Raw genomic sequence first — 26,572 nt, 5'->3', positions numbered from 1 at the left:
AACGACTTGCGAGCGGTGGGTTCCGAACAACAATGACAAAAAATGTACACAAAAAATATATATTTGGGGGAAAATTATACCACTACCCAAAAGGGCACTTTGGAGACTGGAAGGGCAAAAGGGCAGGTAGAGCCCTATCTGAGCATGTGCCTGGATAGCTGACCAGACTAACTACCAATCTAAAACATTTTGCTGACATTGCTAATTGAGTGTCTGTCATTGACTGACATAGCAAGAGGAAAACTGCTGATGCACAATCACATTTCAAAATTGCACCTGGTGTATTCTACTATTCTTACTCTCAATAGTAATTTGAGACCCGACTGAGTCCCCCCCAAAAAACTGCTTATGTCGCTTATGCCTGGAACCGGTACTGTGTGTGTGTGTGTGTGTGTGTGTGTGTGTGTGTGTGTGTGTGTGATGAGATGAGATGAGATGAGATGAACAAATAGTCTATGATAAGGACACCTTTTATGAAGTCCATACAAACATACTACCATAACTGTCTGAAATCTAAATTTGCACATATTGGTAGCTCACTTGTGTAACCCACTCCCCCATTACCCCCTCGGGTCAGCAGCAGGAAGTGTCATGCCACTGTCATTAGGCCTACTACAAATAGAAACAGCTCCTTTAAAAAAGGATCTTCAAGTGATTTCTACCAAGTAGAGTAAACGCCTTCACATGATCATTTCAATAACCCATGGATCCCGACAGTGAAAATATGATTTCACTGTCCATCATAGAGAGATACAGTATAAGACGTCACCCACTGTGCGATTGTATGTCTCTAACTGTGTGTGCGTGTTTCTGTGAGGGCGAGAGGGATTTGTCTAGAAAGGATACAGCTTTTGTCAAAATTGACTTTTTGAAGCAGGTTTAGTTGAATGTATGCAGCAGGTTAGGATAATTAACATAGCAGGTTAGGATAATTAACATAGCAGGTTAGAATAATTAACATAGCAGGTTAGAATAATTAGGTAAAGGTTATGAAAGGGTTAGGGTTGGCTAAAATGCAAAAAAAAAAAAAAAAAAAAAGCTGTATCCCATCTAGAGAGAGAGCAATTAGGCATATATATTCCGGTTTTACATTTTGTCCAAAGTGATGAAAGTAGCCTAGCCTAGGCTGCACTAGGAGTCATAACAGATCGAGGGCATCGACATCATAAATAGACCAAATTTGAATCCATCGTATTTCCAAGATCTGTTATTCTCTACTTCTTATATTATATCCTATTATATATCACTGCAACCCCCCATTTCACTAGAAGAATATAACGCTTTGGCTACAATTTCTGAATATTGAAAACTGAACTAACTTACTGATAGCCCCATAAATAAACTTCTTCATACCGAGAGAAAATGGGAAAGATTATGTGCGATGTTGTGTCATCACACTCACAGAAGACTGATGCATTCCTTGGCTCAGCCGGAAAAAAACAGTGTAAATATAAATCAGGCTACTGTTACCGGGCGGCTGCCCGTTAGGCTACCGGGTGACCCCGGACGACCTCAATCACCGTTTCCCATTTATTTTTTTACACAGCTTGCGCTGTATTAAATTAACATCTTCTGACGATCAGCCCGACCGCGACTTAGATGGGGAGTCCCTATATTCCATGTATAGAACAACCCCCCACCCGTCTCCTGGCGATGTCCAATCCTGTCCCTTGAGCTACATTGACGAGGGTGCTGTGTAAAATATTATCATATATATACGCCCAGACCCACCCTTGATGCTCTGAGTCTCCTCCAAGCTTACGCGGGAACTGTCTGCCTGTATTACCGGTGAAGTAGCTAACTAATTTACTATCTGCTAAAATGGCACCCAAGAAGGACGCTAAGGCGGCACCCGCCAAGAAAGCCGAGCCGGCAAAGGCAGCTGCACCCGCACCCGAGCCTGAGGTGGTGGCCGCCCCCCCTGCACTCGACTTGTCCACAGTCAAGGTAACTATGTTCTGTATTTCCCTACCTCCTCTAGCCTTTGCCCTGCATCCTCCCTCTATCCCTCTAGCCTGGCTTCTTTGTCTGTCTGCAAAATAAAAGTTTGAATTATTATTTCCTGAGTCACAACATAATGTAAATAGTTAGGCTACAAAGCTTTATTATTTTCTATGGTCCTTTAGTTTTTCCGTTGTATATGTTCCGTGGTATTTGGCCTGGTTGGTTTATTGCAGTGTGTTTTGCTGAAGTTAGGTACAAGTTAGGGAATGGTTGTCAGTGAAGGGCCATTCTCGATACATGCTGATGCCACAATCATATAGGCCTAGGCTGCACATGTATACGAGAATGTGAAACTATTCAGTTTAAATGTGAAAGACTGCCTATCTATTTGTGTTCCGTTTGGATATCGTAGGCAACTGTTAGGCTACTTATTATGTTTGATGAGTAGCCCTAGGGTACCTATTTCAACTTATGGAGTTACTACAGTTCTGGAATAGCTTAACTAAAAGTGGTGTTGTATTTGGACAAAACATTAGGTTGGGATTATTTTGTCATGTATTTTCCATACTGTAGCCTATTATTATAACCATATTTGACAAGCGATAGCGAAATGGCAAGAGCACGCTTGGACCCACGGACCTAGTTCTGAAGCAGAATTGAAAGTGTTAAGACATCAGCACCTCGGATAGCTCCGGAGAGACGCTGCTCGCTCACCTAAACCACGCCCCATATGCCCCTCGGCTTCCTTGATAGGCTGAAGGAGTTTGTGACAAGGTGAAACTGCAATGGAACTTGTCACCAAATGTGGACATGTTAAAGTATCTAAAGATGGACCTCCAAGATCGAGTGCCATCGTAAGAGTATAGCTGTGGAGCTAATTTTGTCTCGAGGATTGATAGGGGATAGTGTTTCTTCCGTGATTGATGAGGTGATGGGAGAAAAACGTTTTACCTTTTTCTTTTTTTACTTGCTTATCTGATGTGGTGGTGTTGTTGTATATGCCCCATTTTGAATCCAACTGTCAAAATAAAGATCCAAATTATAAAGTAGGCTACACTACAACCAGTATTGGTCCATTATACATAATACAAAGAGATATATGCATATTAGGCTATATATACCTTCTTCACTTTCTCTTTGCTCTACACTGTGAGGAGTCTGGAGAAAATCCACAGCTACATAATCACTTAAAAGTTGTAACTGTTTGCTCTTAAGGTAGTGAGCCTCTTGTGTATGGCCCAGGCCTACCCCAACAGTCCACGTCCTTACAGTTTAGGTAGTATGAGACCTAAAGTAAAACTGCAAGACTATTGCTCCCAAAACCTCATCCCCTTCTTATGGCACCCTGATTCATTAGTGTTTGAGATGGACTGTAAAATAGTAAGGAGTCGTCCCAAACACCCTGCAAGTCATTATCTGGGCCTGGAAGTGGTCTAGGTGGAGGTAGCCTACTACACGGTAGTATTGCGGTACCAAGACTCTCATTCCAGAATCAGGCTTAGGAGAGAAACTGTTCTGGGGCGAAATAGAAAGGCTGTAGTCAAGGCTCCTCAACAATTCCCCTAGACAGTGTAACAGCAGGGTTTAAATCCATAGAAAGTCTCAGATCTGATAGCAGCCAGGGGCTACGGTAGAATTGTGCCTAAATGGAATTACTTCATTGGCTGTAAATGTTCGAAAGTGGGCCCCACTTTCTTTCAATGTTCTGACTGTTGTTCTTTGCTGCCCTCTATAGGTGGAGTTCACTCCCGACCAGCAGGAGGGTAAGTTCACTAAACCAAATTACTAAAGGCCAGTTTCTCGGACACAGATTAAGCCTAGTCCCAGTCTAAAAACCATGATCAATGGAGATTCTCAGTTGAAAGTGTTTCTTAGGCCAAGACTAGGCTAAATCTGTGTCCTGTAAAAAAATAAAAAAATAATAGATCAGATGTCACTATCAAAACGTAATCAGTAACAATACTGTAAAACAGATCATTATCACTGCACCTTCGCAGACCTGGGTTCAAATATTATTTTAATTTTTTGTAAATACTTTATCTGAGCTGGATTGAGCTTGCCTGGTTTAATGGACCAATAGAATAATTGAAGAACTGAAATCTGAAAACCTTGCTCACCTGGCACCCCAGGCAGGCTAGAGCAAACACTCAAAGTATTTGAACAATTTCTAGTAGTACTGCACCTCTGACTCCTAATAAAAAACACTCAAATAAATCCACTCTAGGTCCTTTTAAAACATGGATTAGCTGCCACTCTGATTTCTATCTCAATGTTAGCCTACTATTACTAAACCCAGACTAAGTAGTGTTTACAAATATAACAAATTCAAAGATGGGTGAAAAAATGCAATAGCACTATTTCGGCTAGGCTTACTTCTGATCTGACTAAACCAAATAACTTGTAACATTAAACAACCTCTGGAGTGCATTTACAATGTAATATTTCCTATAGAGGTGAACATTCTCAAATTACATGCACCTGAAGCCATTTTCAATAAATTTTCCAAAATGACCCCTCCGTATGAACCTTAATGCAAAAGCATTATGGCTAAATGAACACTGGTCAAAAACAATTATACATTAGCTAGTTTATATGAACAAACAAGAAAACTATTCAATTAAATCGAAAATATGTCTGGACCACAGATTAGGACACCACTTGGCCTGTTATAAAATGTTCTAATCTGTCACAATGAGTCATAATGTTATAACAGGAAGTCTAGTTAGCTGCTGTCAAAGTGAACCCATAGTAGGGGATGATATCCTAGTATTACATAGTTTTCCTTGGACACATTCACTGATTGACAGCATCATGTGGACAGATAACTGGCATAGGTCTTTAAAGTTGTTGGGGAATATGGAACATCTAAAACATCTTTATCCGTAGGCCTAATAACACTCATAGGAATCCCATGTTTAACTCCATTCTCGTAGACATTCTAAATGTCAAACAATTAAACGCATCCATGTCTTATATTGTCACCCTTTGATAAAGCCTAGCTCATTACGAGCAAGCAGTGGGTCGCACAGTCATCGCGCCAGCCGGGAGTTGTTTAAGCCGCGGTCAACATTCTCTTGGTTTATTCGTGTCAGTCCACTCACAGCATTGCCTAATAAAGGAGGGGAGCTCATATTCTCTCTTCAGTATCGATTCCAAGTCGGCTCCTGGTCGGCGAGAGAGGGAGAGAGAGGGAGAGAGCGAGGGCACTAGAACAATCTGCAGCACCCGGCCTCACCCTACTAGAATCTGAAGTCAAATGTCTACTGTTTTCTGTTGATCTGGTGCTTCTGTCCCCAACCAAGGAGGGCCTACAGCAGCACCTAGATCTTCTGCACAGATGGTGTCAGACCTGATCCCTGACAGTAAATCTCAGTAAAACAAAAATAATGGTGTTCCAAAAAAGGCCCAGTTGCAAAGACTACAAATACAAATTCCATCTAGATACCGTTGCCCTAAAGCACACAAAAAACTATACTTACATTTGCCTTAACATCGGCGCCACAGGTAACTTCCACAAAGCTGTGAACGATCTGATAGACAAGGCAAGAAGGGTCTTCTACACCATCAAAAGGAACATAAAATTCGACATACCAATTAGGATCTGGCTAAAAATACTTGAATCCCAAAAACTATACATACCTTGGCCTTAACATCGGGGCCACAGGTAACTTCTGCAAAGCTGTTAACGATCAGATAGACAAGGCAAGAAGGGTCTTCTATGCCAGAGAGTACACAGTGGCAGAATACCTGACCACTGTGACTGACCCAAAGGAAAGCTTTGACTCGGTCCAGACTCAGTGAGCATAGCCTTGCTATTGAGAGGTGCCGCCATAGGCAGACCTAGCATCCAAGAGAAGACAGGCTACATGCACACTGGGTGGTACTGAAAATGATGAATATGAAGTTGACCAATTTAGAAATGTCCCTTTAAGTTTAACACTGTTCCAGTGTCTATATGCTGGGTTAAATGTGGAAGACACATTTCAGTTGAATGCATTCAGTTGTACAACTGACTAGGTATCTTTCCTTTCCTTTATATGGGTCCACAGACTCAACACTTTCAATGTTGATTAAACACTCAGTGTTAATTATTTTGTGTATTTTTAACACTGGAGAATTTGCAGTGCGGACAATTAAAGGTAAATATATATATATATATATATATATATATATATATATATATATATATATATATATATATATTAGAACAGATGGTAATTCTACATCAAGTTGCAAAATTATAATGGATAGGGCGAAGCTCTCATCATTCAATTGAGATATTCACAATAATCCCTGCAACAACAAAAAAACACCAAAGTGGTGTGCATGTTCATTTCATAGATCTCTTGGTATGTTATCATAGCTTCTGTTGGCCACTAGCCCAGGCATTCTGAGGGTAATAAAACACTTCCTCTCTCTCTCTCATCCCTCTCTCTTCCTCTCTCTCTCTCTCTCATCCCTCTCTCTCTCTCATCCCTCTCTCTTCCTCTCTCTCTCTCTCCTCTCACCTCACCTCACCACAGACTACAAGGAGGCTTTCGGTCTCTTCGACAGGGTGGGTGACGCAAAGGTGGCTTACAACCAGGTCGCTGATATCATGCGCGCCCTGGGACAGAACCCCACCAACAAGGAGGTGCGCAAAGTCCTGGGCAACCCTTCTGATGAGGGTAAGGCACACACACACGCACACACACATACGCAAAGTGATACAAGGACACACAAGCACAGGCACACACACACGGAAACAGTACATTGAAGCACAAGCGCACATACACACACGTACACACACACACACACACATTCCTTAATACTGACTCTGTGTACACTATTCTCTCCACTTTAGACCCTCAGTCCTTCATAGTTGAATTTGTCCTAATATAACACACTAGGGGGGAGGACATTTACACATAAGTGACCACACCTTGGCATTTGTCTGCTCCCTTTTATAGTACATTGTAACAATTCAGCACCTGTCATGATTGACACATTCCTCAATTGGTGGTGTAGCTGAGTTGCTGCAAGAGGCCTTTGAAGTGTTTTGGGTTACAAAGCCTGACATTGTGTTTTTCTGTTATTTCACTATGTATGTGTCAACAAATGCATTGTATGTAGTTATATTTTGACACACACACACACGGCCATTTTCAATGGTAAATCTGTGTGTACAGGAGCTAGTATTATTATTTATTAGTAGTAGTAGTGTACTGTATGGTAAGGGCCAGGGTGAAGTTGCCCCTACACACTGATCTGGAGTCAATTTAGCATATTCCCGACTAATGGTTTAAGGTTAGGATTAGGAGAGGGAAAAGCTGATCATAGATCTGTGCCTAGGGGAAATTTCACCTTGGAGCATACTGTCTACTTCTAATGCATTTCCTCTCACTCTGGCTGCCCACAGAAATGGCCGGCAAGAGATTAGAGTTTGAGGCCTTCCTCCCCATGCTCCAGCACATCGTCAATGACCCAAACAAGGGAACCTTCGATGACTACGTTGAAGGTCTGCGCGTCTTTGACAAGGAGGGCAACGGCACCGTGATGGGGGCTGAGCTGCGTATTGTCCTTGGAACACTGGGTAAGTGGCCGCCCAGGCTTAGTTGAAACATGACGTGTGTGTGTGTGTGTGTGTGTGTGTGTGTGTGTGTGTGTGTGTGTGTGTGTGTGTGTGTGTGTGTGTGTGTTTGACACCAGACCAACTTATGACCTGGCCTCTCTCACCTCTCCCTCCCTCTAGGTGAGAAGATGACCGAGGCTGAGATTGATGCCCTCATGCAGGGACAGGAGGACGAGAACGGCAGTATCAACTTTGAAGGTAAGCCTTCAAGTCTTCTAAGTCTTCTAAGTCTTAGGTCACATCCCAAACGGTACCCATTTTCGTAGTGCTAAGGCAATATGCAAAGTGCAAATATTAATATTAACCTCATTATAATCTGTCAGCGTGATTTGATTTGAAACTTGTCTTCAACAATGTGCATTATAAGTAGGTGACTATTTATGTATTACTCAGTTGACTAAACTCTAATTAAGTAATTGCCACCTTATCAAGCAGATTGTTGATAAAAAGTTAAAAATGAAATCACATTTCTATGCACTTCTCTCTCTTTGCATATTCTGACCTTGAATTTCAGCATGAGAATAGCATGCTATTGGCCCGCTATTCATTTGGGGTGGAGATGAAAGAAATGACGGTGTGGCGAATACATCCATATTCTGACCTTGACTTAATTCCCTCATAATTCCACCACCTTCACGCGCGATGAATAAGGTCAAGAAACGGTTCAAATAAATGGAACAGCATAGAATGTGGAATGCTTGGTAACACTTTACTTGACACCCAGCGTCATAACACGTTATGACATGGTCATAACCATGTCATAAGATGTCATAACGGCTGACATAACGAGTCATAACCTGTTATAATATGGTCATAACACTGTCATGACACATATATGTACAAACATATATTGCATTATTTTAGGACTGGTTATGGCACCTACATAAGAGTATGAAAACCCACATGACCTACCATACAAGGAAAAACATTCCAATACACCATAAACATACCGTTCACATGTAGGCTATGTTGTATTTTTTACTTTCTTTGTTGACCATACTATATTTTCTTTGTAATTGCGACGCACACATTGACGTCAGTCATGCACCTACCCCAGTGCTCTGTTGCTGACGACTGGGATGAATGCCGGAGCAGATTTCAGGAGCCGGACAAGACACCATATTGTTGACTGTTGATTGATATAAGGGCATGAACATGACAGGCCTATCTGCCTTATATGATTATGATGGTCATAATGCTTCATGACAGTGTCATGAACTGTATTTCCTACAAGTTATTTCAAATATGATGTAAAAAAATGAATTACAACAAAGCCCCACCTGCCCTGAATGACGGGTCGCCACTGATAGTGGATCATATCAGACTAACTTATTACAAGTCCTGCAATAACTTGGAACATGTATCCTATTTGAATCATTATGGAACGCAGACCGTAGGTAGCAGTTTAAACCTGGAGCCTGGCACACAGTTCATCACATGATCAGTGAGGATTATTAGGGGAGATTTATAGGACTACTGTTCAACTGCTATTGTATACTTTTCTCTCCTTCCAATATTTCATGGATTGAACTTACTGGATGAATCAAACCACTGTATTTTATTTATTTTATTTTACCTTTATTTAACTTAGCAAGTCAGTTAAGTTTAGCAAGTCAGTTTAGCAAGTCAGTTAAGAACAATTTAATGTTTACAATGATGGCCTACCCAGGCCAAACCCTAACCCGGATGACGCTGGGCCAATTGTGCACTGCTTTATGGGACTCCCAGTCATGGCCGTTTGTGATACAGACTAGAATTGAACTAGGGTCTGTAGTGACGCCACTAGCACTGAGATGCAGTGCCTTAGACCACTGTGCCACTTTTGTGCATTTATGATTCACACATACTTTCCTAACTCTAAAATGTGCCTAAATAATTGACAAGATTGGAGTTTTTTTAAATAAATCTACCAGTTGGTGCTGAAACAGAGACATATATGCATATATTTGGATGGATTTCTTTCATTGATCCCTATATTCTGAGCCAGTTCTCTCAATGTATTTATTCTGTTCAATCTGTAGACAAAATTGGAATTAAAGGGACACCGTAATTAAAGGGATGGCTTAAGATAAATGTACTGTAAGCCCTATTGAATGGAAATTCCACAAATACATCTGTTATTCAGTGTGCTCAAGGTAGACACACCTGTAGAGTGAATACCAACTACTGAGAAGTGCGTAGGAAAGGCGTATATGTCCTACGTCTCAATCGGGCCCATAGGGACTAGGGTCCAATTTGAGAAGCAAAGATTGTCTTACATCATACAGGTCTTATGATATATTGTACATACATTAGAGCCACATTTCAGATTATACTGTAGGTCTAGATTTGTATGATGTTTTTGTTTTTAATTTAGATCAAATGCTTCACTAGCTCACTCCTCTTTCTCTCCTTTTTAATTCCCCTGTGACCTTCTGCCTACCTCCTCCTCACCCCTCCCTCCCTTCCTCTCCTCTCCCTCCCTCCCTTCCTCTCCTCTCCCCTACCTCATCCTCCCTCTACCTCCCCTCACACCTCCCTCACTCTCCTTCCACACCCCTCCATCTCCCCTCACTCCTCCCTCCCCCTCACCCCTACAGCCTTTGTCAAGCACATCATGTCTATTTAAGGATCCTCCGGCTGCAGTGGCTAACGAGGAAGCTAACGTGTTATCTGCAGACCCAATGGTGTCAGGACATCCAGTCCCCACTGTTAGTCAACAACCACCTGAGGAACAGACAGGGGGATAAAGGACTATGAGATGTCATTTCTAAACCGTTATTTTTTTTGTTCATTCTTTTTTTTTTGGTCTGACTCCGACCTTCGACTCTCTGCTCTCTATTCTCCTCCATTAGAAGCTGTCCTTTCTTTTCAACCACCAAACAGCAGATGCTCTTGTTGTCTTGTCCCCCGCCATCTTGGCGGGGTATGCCTCTCCACCGTGGGTCGGTGAAGGAAAGGGGGTAGGGAGGAGCTACCCATTCCATCCCTTACTTGCTGCCTGGATTGGGCCAGTAGAGGTGACTGGCTTTGCTCTAGACTGGCCATCAAAACTCACTCTCCCCTATGTCTTAAATCATTTTTCTCCTCTGCTATTTCACAAAATAAACTTTTCAAAAACCCTCCGGTGTCGCGGCTCTTATTCTTTGCTCTGCGGGAGAGTGAGACTGTGTCCCAAATGGCACTCTAATCCCTATATAGAGCACTAGTTTTGACTAGAGCCCAATAGGGTGCCATTTGGGACTCATCCTTAGTGTAGCTATAGGGGAGAGGTTAAAACAGACAAACACTGGTGGTGGCCCAGCAGTCCAAATGTTCATATTCTTGTTGCCTCTGAAAGAATGATTAAAATATTTTAAAAACATGCTTGAATCTCTTTCTTTAAGTATAGATCCCCCACACAACATTATAGGTGGTAACCATAATCTCCAAAAAGTTTGGAAATACTCACGACGAGAGTGTTTTTCAGTGTTTTTATTGTCTTTAATTGTTAAGAGCATTTTGTTATCAGTATCATATCAACAGGAGAAAAACTGCGTACATCTACTTTTAATTACATTTACAGTTGCTGTAGGTTGGGGTCGAGGTTAGGGGATCAGGGATTAGGGGGTACGGGATAAGGGGGGTGCAGAAACAACACAGAAGCAAACATTAATACTAAAAGAAGGAGGAATAAATACCACAGAATAGCGACAGCAAAAATATAGAGGAACACTTCATCAAACAGATGCAACAAGACTTGTTGAGTTTCCTTTTTTTGAAGATTGTTTTTATGAAATGTAGTTTTTTATTTATTTTCCCCCTTTCTTTCCCCCCCCCCCCCCCTAAATGTTTTACACAAAACAAACCTAGCATCCAGAAGAGAACTGTAGGGACACAGGGTCCAGAGTTCCCCAGCTGCTTTGTAAATGTCATCTTTAAATAATAGCTTCGTCTACAATATGGTTCAGACAACTGCAAGCCCTCGTGAGTTCAATCTCAGCCTGCTCTGAGAGCCTTCGGGAGTTCATCGAACACTATGGACTAAAATATCTTACAGCCATCCAATGCCTATTGCTAGCATGGTGAATGGATTGTGATCACAGCTTCTGTGAGCTCCTAGCTATATCATCGTTTCTTTTGAACTGAGATATTTGAGGTGAGAATCAAAGCATCATCCTCTTAAACTAAACTAGGACTGTTTAAGCAGCCTTTTAGTAGAACAGCTCCCAGAGAGAGTAGCATTGGTTAGTTCTCTGTAATTAAAGTAAGCCTGGTCCGAGCCAGAACGGCCCATAGGGGCAGGAGCTTATCTCCTGTTTCTGTAATGGGAGGCAGCTTGATGTACAACTACTGTACGCCACCAGGACAGGGCGCTAGTCATGTGCAGGGCCGTTAGTACTCTGTTGCAGGCCTGGAAGATGTACTCCTTAGCAATACCAGCACAGTTGTCTGAAGTCAACTTCAACAAGCATAACATACTAGTCGACTAATATCTACAAAAACATGAAGTGTTAATTTTTCTATCCAACGATTAAGGAAATAACTTACTAAAATCCTTTTATTTGAACTAGAAAATAGCCTCTTTTTGTAACTAGAATCAATACATGCTCATCATACCATTATCTAGTTATTGAAATAATGCAATTTTTCAGGTATAAGATACTTATAGGACTAATCCCTTTTTAAAATGGTTTTTCGAAGAGATGTTGTTGAAGACAAAGAGCTGGTATATTTATACATATTTTCAATATACTGTTTATATATTTATTATATATTGGATCTGGGACTAACTGCAAAGATGCTTGATGTATGGTGAATGTTGAGTCTGGCGTCCATGCACTTTACTGAGCAAAACAAGACGTGCTGGCGGCATTGCATGGGTAGAGTACTGTATGGGCATGGCCACGTGACTTCCTACTTGGTGTAAGAAAAGGCTGCTCCTAAGAACTGAACAGAGACCAGCCCACCCTATACCTGGCCCATACCCAGATTACGTTGTGCAAAGAGCTACAGCTGATCTTGAGTCAGTGCTTGGACACTATCTATCTATCTATACGCAGCATGAAAAAAAATACACCAGATAAAAGATGGAGAAAAAAAGTACAAGTACTTGGAGTGGAAATATCAACAAACAATTGACCAAAAGTACTTTCTAAATAGTCTCTAGTTCCATAAGGGTTGTTGTTTTTTCTTAATTTGTCTTGTTGACATAGGGTGGGGTAGGCAGCTCCATCAGGCGGTGAGTATGAAGCTGCTGCAGGATGGGGGGGTGTCTGGGCATCTGGGCTGGGGTTGACAGGAGGCCTGGGACAGGGTGAGGGAGCCTGGGTGGTTGAACTGAAGGCAAGATGGGAAGAGGGTGTCCAGGGCCTGGGATGGACAGGAGACAGGTTGGGTTCACGATGTTCAGGGCCTGTAATGGACTGGAGGCAGGGTGGGTTCAGGGTGTCCAGGGCCTGGAATGGACGGAAGGGAGGGTGGGTTCAGGGTGTTCAGGGCCTGTAATGGACTGGAGGCAGGGTTGGTTCAGGGTGTCCAGGGCCTGGAATGGACAGACGGCAGGGTGGGTTCAGGGTGTCCAGGGCCTGGAATGGACGGAAGGCAGGATGGGTTCAGGGTGTTCAGGGCCTGGAATGGACGGAAGGCAGGGTGGGTTCAGGGTGTTCAGGGCCTGGAATAGACAGAAGGCAGGGTGGGGTCAGGGTGTCCATGGACTGGGATGGATGGGAGGCATGGTGGGGTGAGGGTGTCCATGGCCTGGGATGGATGGAAGGCATGGTGGGGTGAGGGTGTTTGAGATGGACCGCATGGCAGGTAGCAGGGAAGGATAGAGGCTGGATGGAGGCACAGAGAAGGTTTCCGGGGGGCAGAGTGGGGTTGAGGCAGAGTGAGGTTGAGGCAGGGTGGGGTTGAGGCAGGGTTGAGGCAGAGATTTGTGTGGGCTGTTTGGTACCCGAGGCTGGGGGTGGACTGGAGGGAGATTGGAGGCTGGGTGGAGGCATGATGAGGGAACTTGAGCTGGACTAGAAGCAAGTGAGGGAGTCCAAGGCTTGGGGTCAGGTTGAACTTGAGGCAAGTTGAGGGGCTGGAAGCAGGGGGAAGGTGTCCGGAGCTGGGGTGGACTGAAGGTCAAGAGATCTGGTGCCTGGGCTGAGGGGGTCAAGGCGCTCACAAGCCCTGCTTGGCCAGGGCAGCGGTGACGTCTTCAGCTAGAGTGGCTAGCTGTGGAGACTCCAGCAAGTTGATGCTGCCAGAGGAGGACAGGTGGCTGTCGCGGTGGGGGGACACCGTCCCTGACATGCCCATTTCCGGAGACTGGGTCACAATGATCTCCGCCCCGTGGTCCACCCGGGCCTTGGCCATATCACGGAACAACAGCTTGTGGCTTTCGATCTATAGGGAGTTAGGGTGGGTGAGATAGGCGAGGGGTACACACACACACACACAGGTGGGTAATACATACACACACATTTGGAGGATACACACACACACAGGTGGGTAATACATACACACACATTTGGAGGACACACACACACACAGGTGGGTGATACATACACACACAGGTGGAAGATACACACAGGTGGGTGATACATACACACACAAACGTCAGATGGATGGTTGGAGGGGTGCTAACCTTGGAGGAGACTGTCTGAGACTGATGTCCAACTGATCAGGGCTGGGTCCCAAATGGCATCTTATTCCCTTTATCGACCACTACTTTTGACCAGGGCACATGGGGCCATTTGAAGGGAATAGGCGGTCATTTGGGATGCAAGCAATCTTCGTTGTGATGAGTTTACAGTATGATGGGACTTACCATAATGTGGCCTCCACCAGGGGTGTGGTGTGCATTATCCAGGGAACCCACCTTGGGCTGGGCCTTGTCTTTAAAGTCCAGCTTCACACTCTCTATGCGCACGTTACCTCCCCCTAGTGGAGTGGAGGGAGAGGGTAGAGAGAGAGGAGAGTAAGTAGAAGAGACTTCAAGACAGGAATGTATTATCCTCCCATTCATTTGTTCCAATACATCATTATAACTAGTCAAACTGATTATATAACAGACTAGACAGACCCTTATTCCTTATCAGGAGCCCCATTAGCTGTTGCCATGACAACAGTTAGTCTTCCTGGGGTCCATAGCCTGCAGATATATCTGTAGTTTAATATATAATTGATTGTTACCTCTAGGATGCGGGGTGAGTGTCGCAGTGTGAATAATTATTGGACAGAAGCTGATACTCAGTATGACCACGAGATGGCGCACCACTATCTCAGAGCAGGGGGGATTTTTACGCATCACACATTAGATCCTCTTACTGTGTGGAAGAATCCCAAATAACACCTTCCCTATGGTGCACACATTTTGACTAGAGCCCATACCCGTAGGTATCTGGTAAAAAGTAGTGCATTATACAAGGGAATAGGGTGGCATTTGGAACACACACTATGATACTCTCTCACTCTTTCCTTTATCTACAGTAAGGTAAAGGTCTACTTCCTATACAAGCCCACCATGGTCATGGTCCTAGTGTGTTGTGGATACACTGTGAGCTCACATATCTCTCAACTGTCAGAGTGGGGTAACCCAGGTAGATTATGATTGAGATCAATTTTGAGCCTTTTTAACACACAACTAGTTTGAAACCGTTGTCGAAGAGACGTCTTGCCCTCGACCACACATATTTTTGTAGTGTAAAGAGACATAGCTGCAGCTGGAATCAGTTTGCCAAGGCACCTCCGTACACACAGTCTACAGGTAGAGCGGGTAGGTTACCTGGCCGGTGGCGGATGTTGTCCAGCGATCCACACTTGGAGGTCACGTGACTCAGGTCAATCTTCTTGGTCTGAATCTGCACCTGTGGGTATGATCTGTGTTAGTTTGGTCATTTCTACCCATTAACCCATTGTCCAACCAAGGAGGATCAAGAGGCTGAGAACCACCATCTCCTGTCTCTGACGTAAAGGACTGAACCAAAAGCCATTTGGCTATGGCTGGCCTGGACCTATTCAGTCGACTAGCAAAGTAACAGTGATTTAGAGGAGTATGCTATGGATAGAGATGACACGTTTGGCTTGACCTCCAATTAAAAAGAAGAAAAACAGGGTTTTGAGAGTCATTACCTCAGAATCATGGTGTGCTGCTCTCCACAATCCTAGCAATATCTACTTCTAATATCAAGTACAACATCTGCTGTTATTATGCCTAACGAGAACCCTGTGGTTCAGTTATGAAAGTCTGAAAAGACAATAAAATCACACATTCATAATGTTAGCCATAAAATATTAGCCAATAAAAATCACACATTCAGAATGTTAGCCATAAAATATTAGCCAATAAAAATCACACATTCAGAATGTTAGCCATAAAATATTAGCCAATAAAAATCACACATTCAGAATGTTAGCCATAAAATATTAGCCAATAAAAATCACACATTCAGAATGTTAGCCATAGAATATTAGCCAATAAAAATACACATTCAGAATAGCCAGAGATTATTAGCCAATAAAATCACACATTCAGAATGTTAGCCATAAAATATTAGCCAATAAAAATCACACATTCAGAATGTTAGCCATAGAATATTAGCCAATAAAAATACACATTCAGAATAGCCAGAGATTATTAGCCAATAAAAACACACATTCAGAATATTAGCCAGGGAATATTAGCCAATAAAAATACACATTCAGAATTTGCGAGAAAGAGAGAAAGACGGATGGAATAAAGTATAGTGAGTGAGTGAATTAGTGAGGGATTTATTATGAAAATAAACCAACTATATCTTGATTGTATAAGTATTCAACCCCCTGTCAATACATGTTAGAATCACCTTTGGCATCTGTCTTTCTAGGTCTCTAAGAGCTTTGCACACCTGGATTGCACAATATTTGCACATTATTCTTTAAAATAAATTCTTCAAGCTCTGTCAAGTTGGTTGTTGATCATTGTTAGACAGCCATTTTCAAGTCTTGCCATAGATTGTCAAGTAGATTTAAGTCAAAACTGTAACTCGGCCACTAGGGCACATTCACTGTCTTCTTGGTAAGCAACTCCAGCGTACATTTGGCCTTGTGTTTTAGGTTATTGTCCTGCTGAAAGGTGAATTAATCTCCCAGTGTCTGGTGGAAAGCAGACTGAACAAGGTTTTCCTCTAGGACTTTGCCTGTGCTTAGCTCCATTCCGTGTTTTTTTATCCTAAAAAACGTGATAGTCCTTGCTGATGACAAACATACCCATAAATATGAAAGAAATTAAGAGTGGTACTCAATGATGTGCTGGATTTGCCCAAACATAATGTTTTGTATTCAGGACATACAGTTAATTTCTTTTCCACATTCTTTGCAGTTTTATTTTAGTACCTTATTGCAAACAGGATGCATGTTTAGGTACATTTTATTCTGTACAGGCTTCCTTCTTTCACTCTGTCAATTAGGTTAGTATTGTGGAGTAACTACAATGTTGTTGATCCCATCCTCAGTTCTCCTTTCACAGTCATTAAACTCTGTAACTGTTTTCTTTGCGAGGCATTGGAAAACCTCCCTGGTCTTTGTGATTGAATCTGTGTTTGAAATTCACTGCTCGACTGAGGGACCTTACAGATAATTGTATGTGTGGGGTACAGAGATGAGGTAGTCATTCAAAAATCATGTTAAACACTGTTATTGCACACAGAGTGAGTCCATACTCCTGAACTTATTTAGGGTAGCCATAACAAAGGGGTTAAATACTTATTGACTCAAGACATTTCAGCATCTTATTTTTCATTTGAGAAAAATATATATAAAAATATAATTCCACTTTGACATTATGGGATGTTGTGTGTACGCCAGAGACACAACATTTCAATTGAATCCATTTTAAATTCAGGCTGTAACACAATTAAATAGAAAAAGTCAAGGGGAGTGAATACTTTGTGAAGGCACTGTATATGCTTGTTGCAACAGTATCTGATAGAAACTATACCCTCCCCAACCATGCAGAATGCTAGTGAACATGTTGAGAAAGACAGAGCTGTGGTTTGTGTAAGTGACTAATCTATCCATCTATCATTTACTCTTCACAAGTAGGGTTTGAGAGAGAGGGAGGTGAGAGAGATAGCCAATGTTCAAGTTCAACCCCTTCCCCTCCAAGAAACAGAAAGCACACCCGTAAAGGAGATGGTCCCAGATCTGTTTGTGCTCTTTCCAACTCCATTGTTTTTACTGTCACCCTATTCCCTATGGGCCATGGTAAAAAGTAGTGCACCAAATAAGGAATAGGGTGTAATTTGAGACGTTGTACAATACATAGCCTTGGACTGGGATAGGAACCATGTAGTCCCCAGTTCTGCATCTCCCTAGAACTCTGACTGGTGAGTGAGTGAGTGTGTGAGTGAGTGAGTGAGTGAGTGAGTGAGTGAGTGAGTGAGTGAGTGAGAGAGAGAGAAAGAGAGAGAGAGACAAAGAAAGAAAGAAAGAAAGAAAGAAAGAAAGAAAGAAAGAAAGAAAGAAAGAAAGAAAGAAAGAAAGAAAGAAAGAAAGAGGAGGCCTGTGTATGTGTGAGAGAGAGAGAGAGAGAGACAGAAAAAGACAGAGAAAAGAAGGACGAAGAAGAGGAGGAGGAGGAAGAATGCGTGTGAGAGAAAGGGGTACCATACCAAAAAGAAAGAGAGGAGTGCGTGTGTGAGAGAGAGAGAGAGGTATGGAGAAGAGACGTCAAGTGTATTAGGGATAAAAGACTCACATTTCCCCCTCCCGCAGCATACTGTCTTTTGTCCAGGGAGCCACACCTAGACTGAACATGGCTAAAGTCCAGTTTAACACTGGGAATAAGCACCTGTAGCAGTCGGAGATAGTTTATATAACGTTTATATCATGTTTATATATATAGAAGTGAAGGTGAGTGCGGGAGAGGGATTGGGTTTGTGACACAGAGCTTCATCCAGATGACTCGACAAACAGCTTCCCTGACCTCTAACCTCTGACCTCTCAACACATCAGGGCATAACATTAGTACCAGAGCTTGTCAAAGAAAATATCAGTTTAATTTCTCCTCCAATGGGTTTTGAGAAGGACAAGAGGAGAAAGGACGTGTTGTGTATGCAATTGAGATGACACGGTGACCTTCTTGCCTTGTGTCTACAGCGGAGCAAGCTAGTTGTGATCCTCAAGAGTTAGGATAAACATAGATAAAAACTCAGCAAAAAAAGAAACGTCCCTTTTCAGGACCGTGTCGTTCAAAGATAATTCGTAAAAATCCAAATAACTTCACAGATCTTCATTGCAAAGGGTTTAAACACTGTTTCCCATGCTTGTTCAATGAACCATAAACAATGAATGAATATGCACCTATGGAACGGTCGTTAAGACACTAACAGCTTACAGACGGCAGGTAATTAAGGTCACAGTTATTAAAACTTAGGACACTAAAGAGGCCTTTCTACTGACCCTGAAAAACACCAAAAGAAAGATGCCCAGGGTCCCTGCTCATATTTGCATGAACGTGCCTTAGGCATGCTGCAAGGAGGCATAAGGACTGCAGATGTGGCCAGGGCAATAAATTGCAATGTCTGTACTGTGAGACGCCTAAGACAGCGCTACAGGGGGACAGGACGGACAGCTGATTGTCCTCGCAGTGGCAGAACACGTGTAACAACACCTGCACAGGATCGGTACATCCGAGCATCACACCTGTGGGACAGGTACAGGATGGCAACAGCAACTGCCCGAGTTACACCAGGAACACACAATCCCTCCATCAGTGCTCAGACTATCCGACAATAGGCTGAGAGAGGCTCGACTGAGGGCTTGTAGGCCTGTTGTAAGGCAGGTCCTCAACAGAAATCACCGGAAACAACGTCGCCTATGGGCACATCCCACCGTCACTGGACCAGACAGGCGTGGCAAAAAGTGCTATTTTTTACCTTTATTTAACTAGGCAATTGAGCTAAGAACGGCGTAGGAACAGTGGGTTAAGTGCCTCAGGAGCCAACCGACAGATTTTTACCTTGTCAGCTGAGGGATTCAATCTTGCAACCTTTCACTTACTAGTCCAACGCTCTAACCACTAGGCTACCTGCCACGTCTTCACTGATGAGTTGCGGTTTTGTCTGACCAGGGGTGATGGTCGGATTACCGATAATTGTCAATTTGGAATGAGCATTACACCGAGGACTGTACTGTGGAGCGGGATCATTTGGAGGTGGAGGGTCAGTCATTGCCTGGGGCGGTGTGTCACAGCCTCATCGGCCTGAGCTCGTTGTCATTGCAGGCAATCTCAACGCTGTGCGTTACAGGAAAGACATCCTCCTTCCTTATGTGGTACCCTTCCTGTAGGCTCATCCTGACATGACCCTACAGCATGACAATGCCACCAGCCATACTGCTCATTCTGTGTGTGATTTCCTGCAAGACAGGAATGTCAGTGTTCTGCCATGACCCGCGAAGAGCCCGGAACTCAATTCCATTGAGCACGTCTGGGACCTGTTGGATCAGAGGAAGAGGGCTAGGGCCATTCCCCGCAGAAATGTCCGGGAACTTGCAGATGCCTTGATGGAAGAGTGGGGTAACATCTCACAGCAAGAACTGGCAAATCTGGTGCAGTCCACGAGGAGACGCACTGCAGTACTTAATGCAGCTGGTGGCCACACCAGATACTTACTGACTGTTACTTTTGATTTTGACTCCCCCTTTGTTCAGGGACACATTATTTAATTTATGTTAGTCACATGTCTGTGGAACTTGTTCCGTTTATGTCTCAGTTGTTGAATCTTGTTATGTTCATACAAATATTTACACATGTTAAGTTTGCTGAAAATAAACGCAGTTGACAGTGAGAGGACATTTATTTTTTTGCTAAGTTTACAATGACTAGAACAGGGAAAGCCCCTCGGAGCACAGCAATTGACTTGAATGGGGATGGATCTAGTGAATCTAATGTAACATCCACTGACATCCTGTATGTACTGCATGCCTGTCAACGGGGAGATAGGGTGCTGAATCTGCCAGGACTACTCAGGCAGTCTTTTCCAGAGATTGTATCTTCTGTGCATCCTAAATGGCACCCTATTCTCTATATAGTACACTACTTTTGACCAGAGCCCTATGGGTCCTGGTCAAAAGTAGTGTACTATTTAGGGGAATAGGGTGCCATTCGGGATGCATCCATAGACTGTGAATATGGGATGTAAACTAGAATGGCTAAGGGACAGGATTTCTTTCTAAAACAGTCACAGGGATTGGGCCAGGGCCTGCTGTAGCTGTAAGGAGACAAAGTAAGTTAGATTGAGACACAAACATAAAATAGCAGGATTGGTCGCGCTGCAAAGTATAACACATCTTAATACATTTATATCGCTAGATATGCAGGAAGTGGGGAAGAAAATCTAAAGGAAAGTCACAGGCCAGCAGATAGCACAGAGAGAAAGATAACCTGTGAGCAGTGGATTGGAGTGGTTTTAAGTGGTGAGAAAGAACGAAAGAATGAGAGAAAAAACAGAGCAAGAAGAGAGAGATAAGGAAGAGGTCATCTGGTTGGAGGTCACTGCTGGAGCTTCACAGAAAAACAACAAGTAGAAAACATTCTTCTTCCCACTGCATTACTCTCACAACAACACAAACATTTTGATAAATCCCCTCATGTTGTACTTCTCTATACACCATGTACAGTATGCTTATAACAAACATACTTATACATATGCATATTCTCTATAAGCCTCTTTAATTTTAAGGCCACTACTGTGGAGAATAGTTGTTTTAATGCATCTCGATAGAACATGTTTGAAACGTCCATGTTGTGTTCCATGTCATAACAGGTACAGAGAGGTACAAATGATTGTTTGAGTATGTGAACTCTGAATGGAAGATACATACAGTAGACGCACATGTGTTGTTGATAAACTGCATCAACACCATCATTGTTTTGTTGCATGTGAATATATATACTTCCATCATTAGAGTGGGTATATATTACAACTGAATGACGAACAAGAAGAGGAGACTTCAGCTTTGATCATCAGGCTGTTCAGATAAGATACTGAACCATACAGGAGGCAAAGTGCTCAGGAAAGGGAGTCTGTGATTTAAGTGTTTTTGGTTTTGTGCACATATCAATGGAACTGTACTCCCATTACAGTAGCTAGCTAGATGTGGTTCTGGGTTCCAAGATGAATGGAACTGAGCCTACAGTTCGCTCTTCAAGGGAGAGACAAGGATATATCTTCACTTATAGGCTAATTGTTAATAGTAATAGTAATAGCTAATAGTTCTGTCATCATACCAAGGTGGGAGTTGGCACATCTCAGAGCTAGCTGCATTGTAATGGAAAGAGGGGGAGCAGATTGTGCATGTTGGCAGACAGGCTGAAGTAGGACTGGGGACTGGGGTTGGAGAGAAGGATAGGGGCAGGGGTGGAAGCAGGGTTTGAATAATACAATGACTTGATATTTAAATGTTCTTGATATTTCAATTCTTATGGGGGGGGACCCTGATTTATTATAGGGGTGCCCAGTCCCCCCCTGTAATTGGAACCCTGGCTGAGGGTAAGGGTGGCCCCTGTACGGACATGTGCTTGACAGGGTCACAGTCCACTCATCTCCCAATAGAGGGAGAGGTCTAGTACACACTCAGGCCGTACAACTGACACATTTTTGATGAGTTTGTCCGCACAACAATGTTTGCACAACAGTTGCTGTTAGGGGTGCAAAATTCTGGTAACTTAGCCCCAAATTCCAAGGAAAAACAGGGCATTTTGGGAAGGTTATCAGAATGTTGAAACCCTGCCTAGTGGTGTCTCCATAAGTACATCAGTTGTTCAACATGAGTGTGTAGCCTACTAGGCCAGAGAGAGGAGAAGGGAGAGAGGGAACAGAACGGTAGGTAGAGGTACATACATGGCCTCCACGAGGAGAATGCTTCATGTTATCCTTGGATCCGCATTTTGACTGTACGTGACTGAAGTCCAGCTTCTTGTTTAAAATCTGAATCTAGAGGAAATACAGAGATATAATGTGGCTATTTAAATGAGGATGAGGATGGATGCTAGGCTTATGTGTTATGGAAGGGACGTATAGGCACAGCATTAAGAGGACAGACACATAGCTATGTATGAAGGCAGGACAACTGTTGATGATGATCAGAGGAGAGCTGGATGGAGATTCAGATGAAGGCTACATGTCTTAATAGTGATGATACAGTATGTCAGTAGATACAGAACACAGCAGGTAGGTGGAGTTCATGACCCTTTCTACCATTACATATAAGGCTGGTAGAACAGAGCATCAGACCTTTACCTTTGATAAATCAGAAACCAGAGTACTGTGAAATGAACTTCGGGTCAAAGGGGGACTTCATTTCCTGGCAAGATTTGACATGTCCCACTGGGCACATAAGTCAATTCAACGTCTATTCCACGTTGGTTTAACGTAATTTAATTGAAATGACGTAGAAACAACATTGATTCAACCAGCGTGTGCCCAGTGGGGAGTTTGTGTTTGTCTCTTGTGTTTGACTATGTGTGTGTGTGTGTTTGACTGTGTGTATGTGTTTGACTGTGTGTGTGTGTGTGTGTGTGTGTGTGTGTGTGTGTGTGTGTGTGTGTGTGTGTTTGACTGTGTGTGTGTGTGTGTGTGTGTGTGTGTGTGTGTGTGTGTGTGTGTGTGTGTGTGTGTGTGTGTGTTTGACTGTGCGTGTGCGTCTGCGTGCGTGCACGTGTGTGTGTGTGTGTGTGAATAAGAGGGATCTTGGTAGATGAAGGTACTGTATACCAGTTGGTCTTTGGCTGGCATGGGGGCCCACGTCACACTGTGTGCAGCAGACAGATATAAGGAGAGAGAGACCAGGCGAAGGAGCAATCTCCAGATCCACGACGGGCTGCGTTTGGGCTCTGTTGTGGTGGCCGTTTGGCCCCTGCCTCTGTGTTGCTGATAGAAAAGCAGACACATTATTGTTCTAACTAGATAGGGAGTCACTGTGCTGTAGATGGGATACTGTATAGGTTTTGCTACTGCTACTGGGCTGGTTGGAAGTACTGTCATGGGTTCTGCTATGCTTCAGGGCTGGGATACTGTAGGTCTGACTGGTCTGTGTCCCAAATAGCAACCTATTTCCTAAATAAGCTCTGGTCAAAAGTAATGCATACCACTTGGGATGCACACGTGGTCTGCTACTGGGCTGGTTGGAAGTACTGTATGGGCTCTGCTATGCTACAGGACTGGGATACTACTGTAGGTCTGTTACTGCTACTGGCTGGTTGGAAGTACTGCATAGGTTCTGCGATGCTACAGGGCTGTGTATACGTATCAGGGCCTACTGAAGGCCCTAGAGCAGCCTGTAGGAGTAAATCCAAAATAGCACACTATACTCTCTATAGTACATTATGTTTGACCAGTCTCTACAGGGCTCTGTTCAAAAGTAGTGCACTATATAGGGAACAGGGTGCCATTTGGGATGCTGTCCTAGACAGCAGCACTGAGTCAAGTCTATGCTGGTCATTAGACCCAAAGCTATATGAAAGGTATCTTTCAGTTGAATGAAGAAATAGCTTCATATACAATATATCTTTCCCCAAAACAGACTGCATAAAGATGGAAGGCTGCAGGATACACAACCCTGAGAAAGGCTTATAAACTTGAACGTAGTACTAAAGATGAAGAGACATGATATGAGGAATTCAGAAGAGTAACAATGGCCACTCAAAGACAACAGACTAGGTGACACATTTGAGATGTAGGATACGTCAGCAGACAGGAAGAAGCAAGTGTTGGCGTTTAAAGGGTTCCAAGGCCCCTTTCAAATGCTGAAGGTAGCCCAACAATGTAAGAACATGAGGTGGTAGCAGGTGAATTAAAAGATAACCAAAAAGTCAAACAAGTTTATATACAAAATATTACTTTTTAACAAAAACAGTAGCCAACACCAGCGCAGGCAACAAAACAAGGGTTTATCCTCATCCATCCTAGCCAGAAATGCCACTTAACTCAAATATTTTTAGACAGTGAACGCTTAAAAAGAAATAGCCTACCACAATTCATAACATTAAGAATAAGAAATTACACTAAGATAGAAAATCTCCCCATTCTCCCTCTATTCCAGTAACTTCAAAATTATCATCATTATCATTATCAAAATGATTCATCAGCTTCTCCGACAATTGAACCACTTACGGACACATAGAGCCATTTCTAAGTTGCTGTCTAGGGTTGTGCTACTGAGACTGCTAAAGGATTCATCATACCTTCCGACTGCTTCGGAGCCATCGAGTCAAAAGAGCCAGAAAACAAACACCATCTCCTCAAAGGGGTGATTCATATTTAACAAAGTCTGTTAGAATCAGTCTGTTAGACTTAGGCACGGTCTGCATTCCAAATGGGCCCATAGGCTCTAGTCAAAAGTAGTGCACTATATAGGCAATAGGGTATCATTTGAGGTGCAAATATTGAGTGGCTGGGAGACTTACAGCCTGGCAGCTGTGGCAACCCCATGCCCAGACAGTCACCCCTGGTTATGGGTTTATGTTGTCACTTCCTGTCACTGAGTACAGGGTTATGTTGTCACTTTCTGTTGGAACCCATGTCAGTGACACTTTCAGCCAGCCAGTTGCCCGGGGGTTTAGTCTAGCTTGCCACGGTAATTATATAATCATGTAACTGACGGTTATGGATGGAGACAGTCAGGAAAATAAAATAACCGCCATAACTGTAAAAAATTAATAAATGTAACTTTACCCAAAAGCAGCAAAGTAAAAGCATGTTTGGTTTACATCTGACAGCCGATATACCACTGCGCTCGACTGGCGCAGTGGTCTAAGGCACTGCATCTCAGTGCTAGAGGCATCACTACAGACATCCAGGTATCACAACCGCCCATGATTGGCAGTCCCATAGAGCGGAACACAATTGGCCCGTTGTAGGCCGTCATTGTAAATAATGATTTGTTCTTAACTGACTTGCCTAATTAAATAAAGGTTAAATAAAAAAATAATTATGGGAGGGTCCTCTTCAGACAGTCAACTCTCCTAACAAATCACTAGTTTGGGTAGACAGGGCTTAAAACGCAGGCAAGAATTGTGCTCATATTTATCTAATGCAATAATAGCTATGGCAGTGACATCACCGGTGACGTGCTTCCCATTTTTGACTCGTCCTCTCTATCCCAACTGATGCCAGAACTTGTACAGACGTTTTAGCTGGAGCATTGATACATTGCTGGAAGCAAACCATCTGTCTAGAGACACTACCTTGTTTCAGCATGGGGCTGTAGCAAATGAGCCTTTGGTTGCCTAGGCAACGCATCCCATCTGGGAGGCTAGACAGGTAGAGGTGTTCCAGACTATTCTCTAGCATCGATGGTGAGCTACAGAGGTACCTGACAGAGAAAACACGCCCAAGCACTCATCCTTTTTCTGTCTCAGCCATTTGAAAAGCTCAGCTGCTACATCTAAATGGGACATTTCTCTCATTCCCCTCCTTTTAAAACCATGACCCAGCAAACAGAGACCAGACAGACAGACTGAGGGAGGACGGAGCTACAGTAACAAGGGAGCGACAGGCTATGAACATGAAGAGGAACACGAAAGACAGAGAGAGGGACAGAGGAGGGAGGAACAGGGTCTGAAAGGCTGGGAAGAAGCCCTGGAAAAGGAACTAGCAGATACAGCATCAGTCAAATACAATACAAGACTGAGGTAGAAAGGGAGGTAGAAACAGATCATAAGGAGGTTAAATAAGGAGAAGGAAGAAAAGAGAGAGGGAGGGAGGGTGGATACATCAGGTAACCAAAGGAGGTGCACTAACCTGTCCCCCCTTGGGCTGGTACTTGATGTTGTCTGTGGAGCCGATCTTGGACTTGATGTTCTTGAGGTCGGGAAGGGGCTGGTTAAGGATGCGGAGCTGTTTGGGAGTGGTAGCAGGTGACTTGGGAGGGGTGCGGAGCAGAGCCACCTTGAATTAATGAATTAATTAATTGGGACCTGAATTGCCAAATTATAAATAGCTTCCATGATAAACTATGGTCTCATTAGGAAATTAGATGTCTCAGTATGATCTCCTGAATAAATAAATGCTAAATAATTCAAAT

General features: G+C 43.2%; 2 protein-coding genes across 15 annotated transcripts in view; one reads left to right on the top strand and one right to left on the bottom strand.

The window, feature by feature from the left end:
• Positions 1-1,441: 1,441 nt before the first annotated feature.
• On the top strand, positions 1,442-10,898 carry LOC139380816 (myosin light chain 1, skeletal muscle isoform-like). The gene is made up of 6 exons (XM_071123894.1): positions 1,442-1,947; positions 3,680-3,707; positions 6,468-6,611; positions 7,343-7,516; positions 7,676-7,753; positions 10,135-10,898. The coding sequence occupies exons 1-6, from the start codon at positions 1,822-1,824 to the stop codon at positions 10,161-10,163; spliced, it is 579 nt and encodes a 192-aa protein (XP_070979995.1). The 5' UTR covers positions 1,442-1,821; the 3' UTR covers positions 10,164-10,898.
• A 97-nt stretch (positions 10,899-10,995) lies between these two features.
• LOC139380814 (microtubule-associated protein 2-like) overlaps positions 10,996-26,572 on the bottom strand; it is a 169,326-nt gene continuing 153,749 nt past the window's right edge. For 5 of the 14 annotated variants that reach the window (XM_071123892.1, XM_071123879.1, XM_071123884.1 and 2 more), the window contains 6 exons: positions 26,290-26,436; positions 23,263-23,418; positions 22,390-22,482; positions 15,291-15,372; positions 14,334-14,446; positions 10,996-13,909 (listed from right to left, as the gene is read on the bottom strand). In XM_071123892.1, coding sequence (XP_070979993.1) covers positions 13,685-13,909; positions 14,334-14,446; positions 15,291-15,372; positions 22,390-22,482; positions 23,263-23,418; positions 26,290-26,436 — 816 coding nt within the window. In that variant the 3' untranslated portion in view covers positions 10,996-13,684. Of the gene's footprint in view, positions 13,910-14,333; positions 14,447-15,290; positions 15,373-18,242; positions 18,336-22,389; positions 22,483-23,262; positions 23,419-26,289; positions 26,437-26,572 lie in introns of all 14 variants that reach the window. The other 9 variants (XM_071123889.1, XM_071123890.1, XM_071123882.1 and 6 more) reach the window with 8 other exon arrangements.

The sequence above is a fragment of the Oncorhynchus clarkii genome, chromosome 22 (genome assembly GCF_045791955.1).
Source record: "Oncorhynchus clarkii lewisi isolate Uvic-CL-2024 chromosome 22, UVic_Ocla_1.0, whole genome shotgun sequence".
NCBI lineage: Eukaryota > Metazoa > Chordata > Actinopteri > Salmoniformes > Salmonidae > Oncorhynchus > Oncorhynchus clarkii.
Note: the sequence above shows the minus strand (reverse complement) of the source record. Positions and strands in the feature narration are given on the sequence as shown.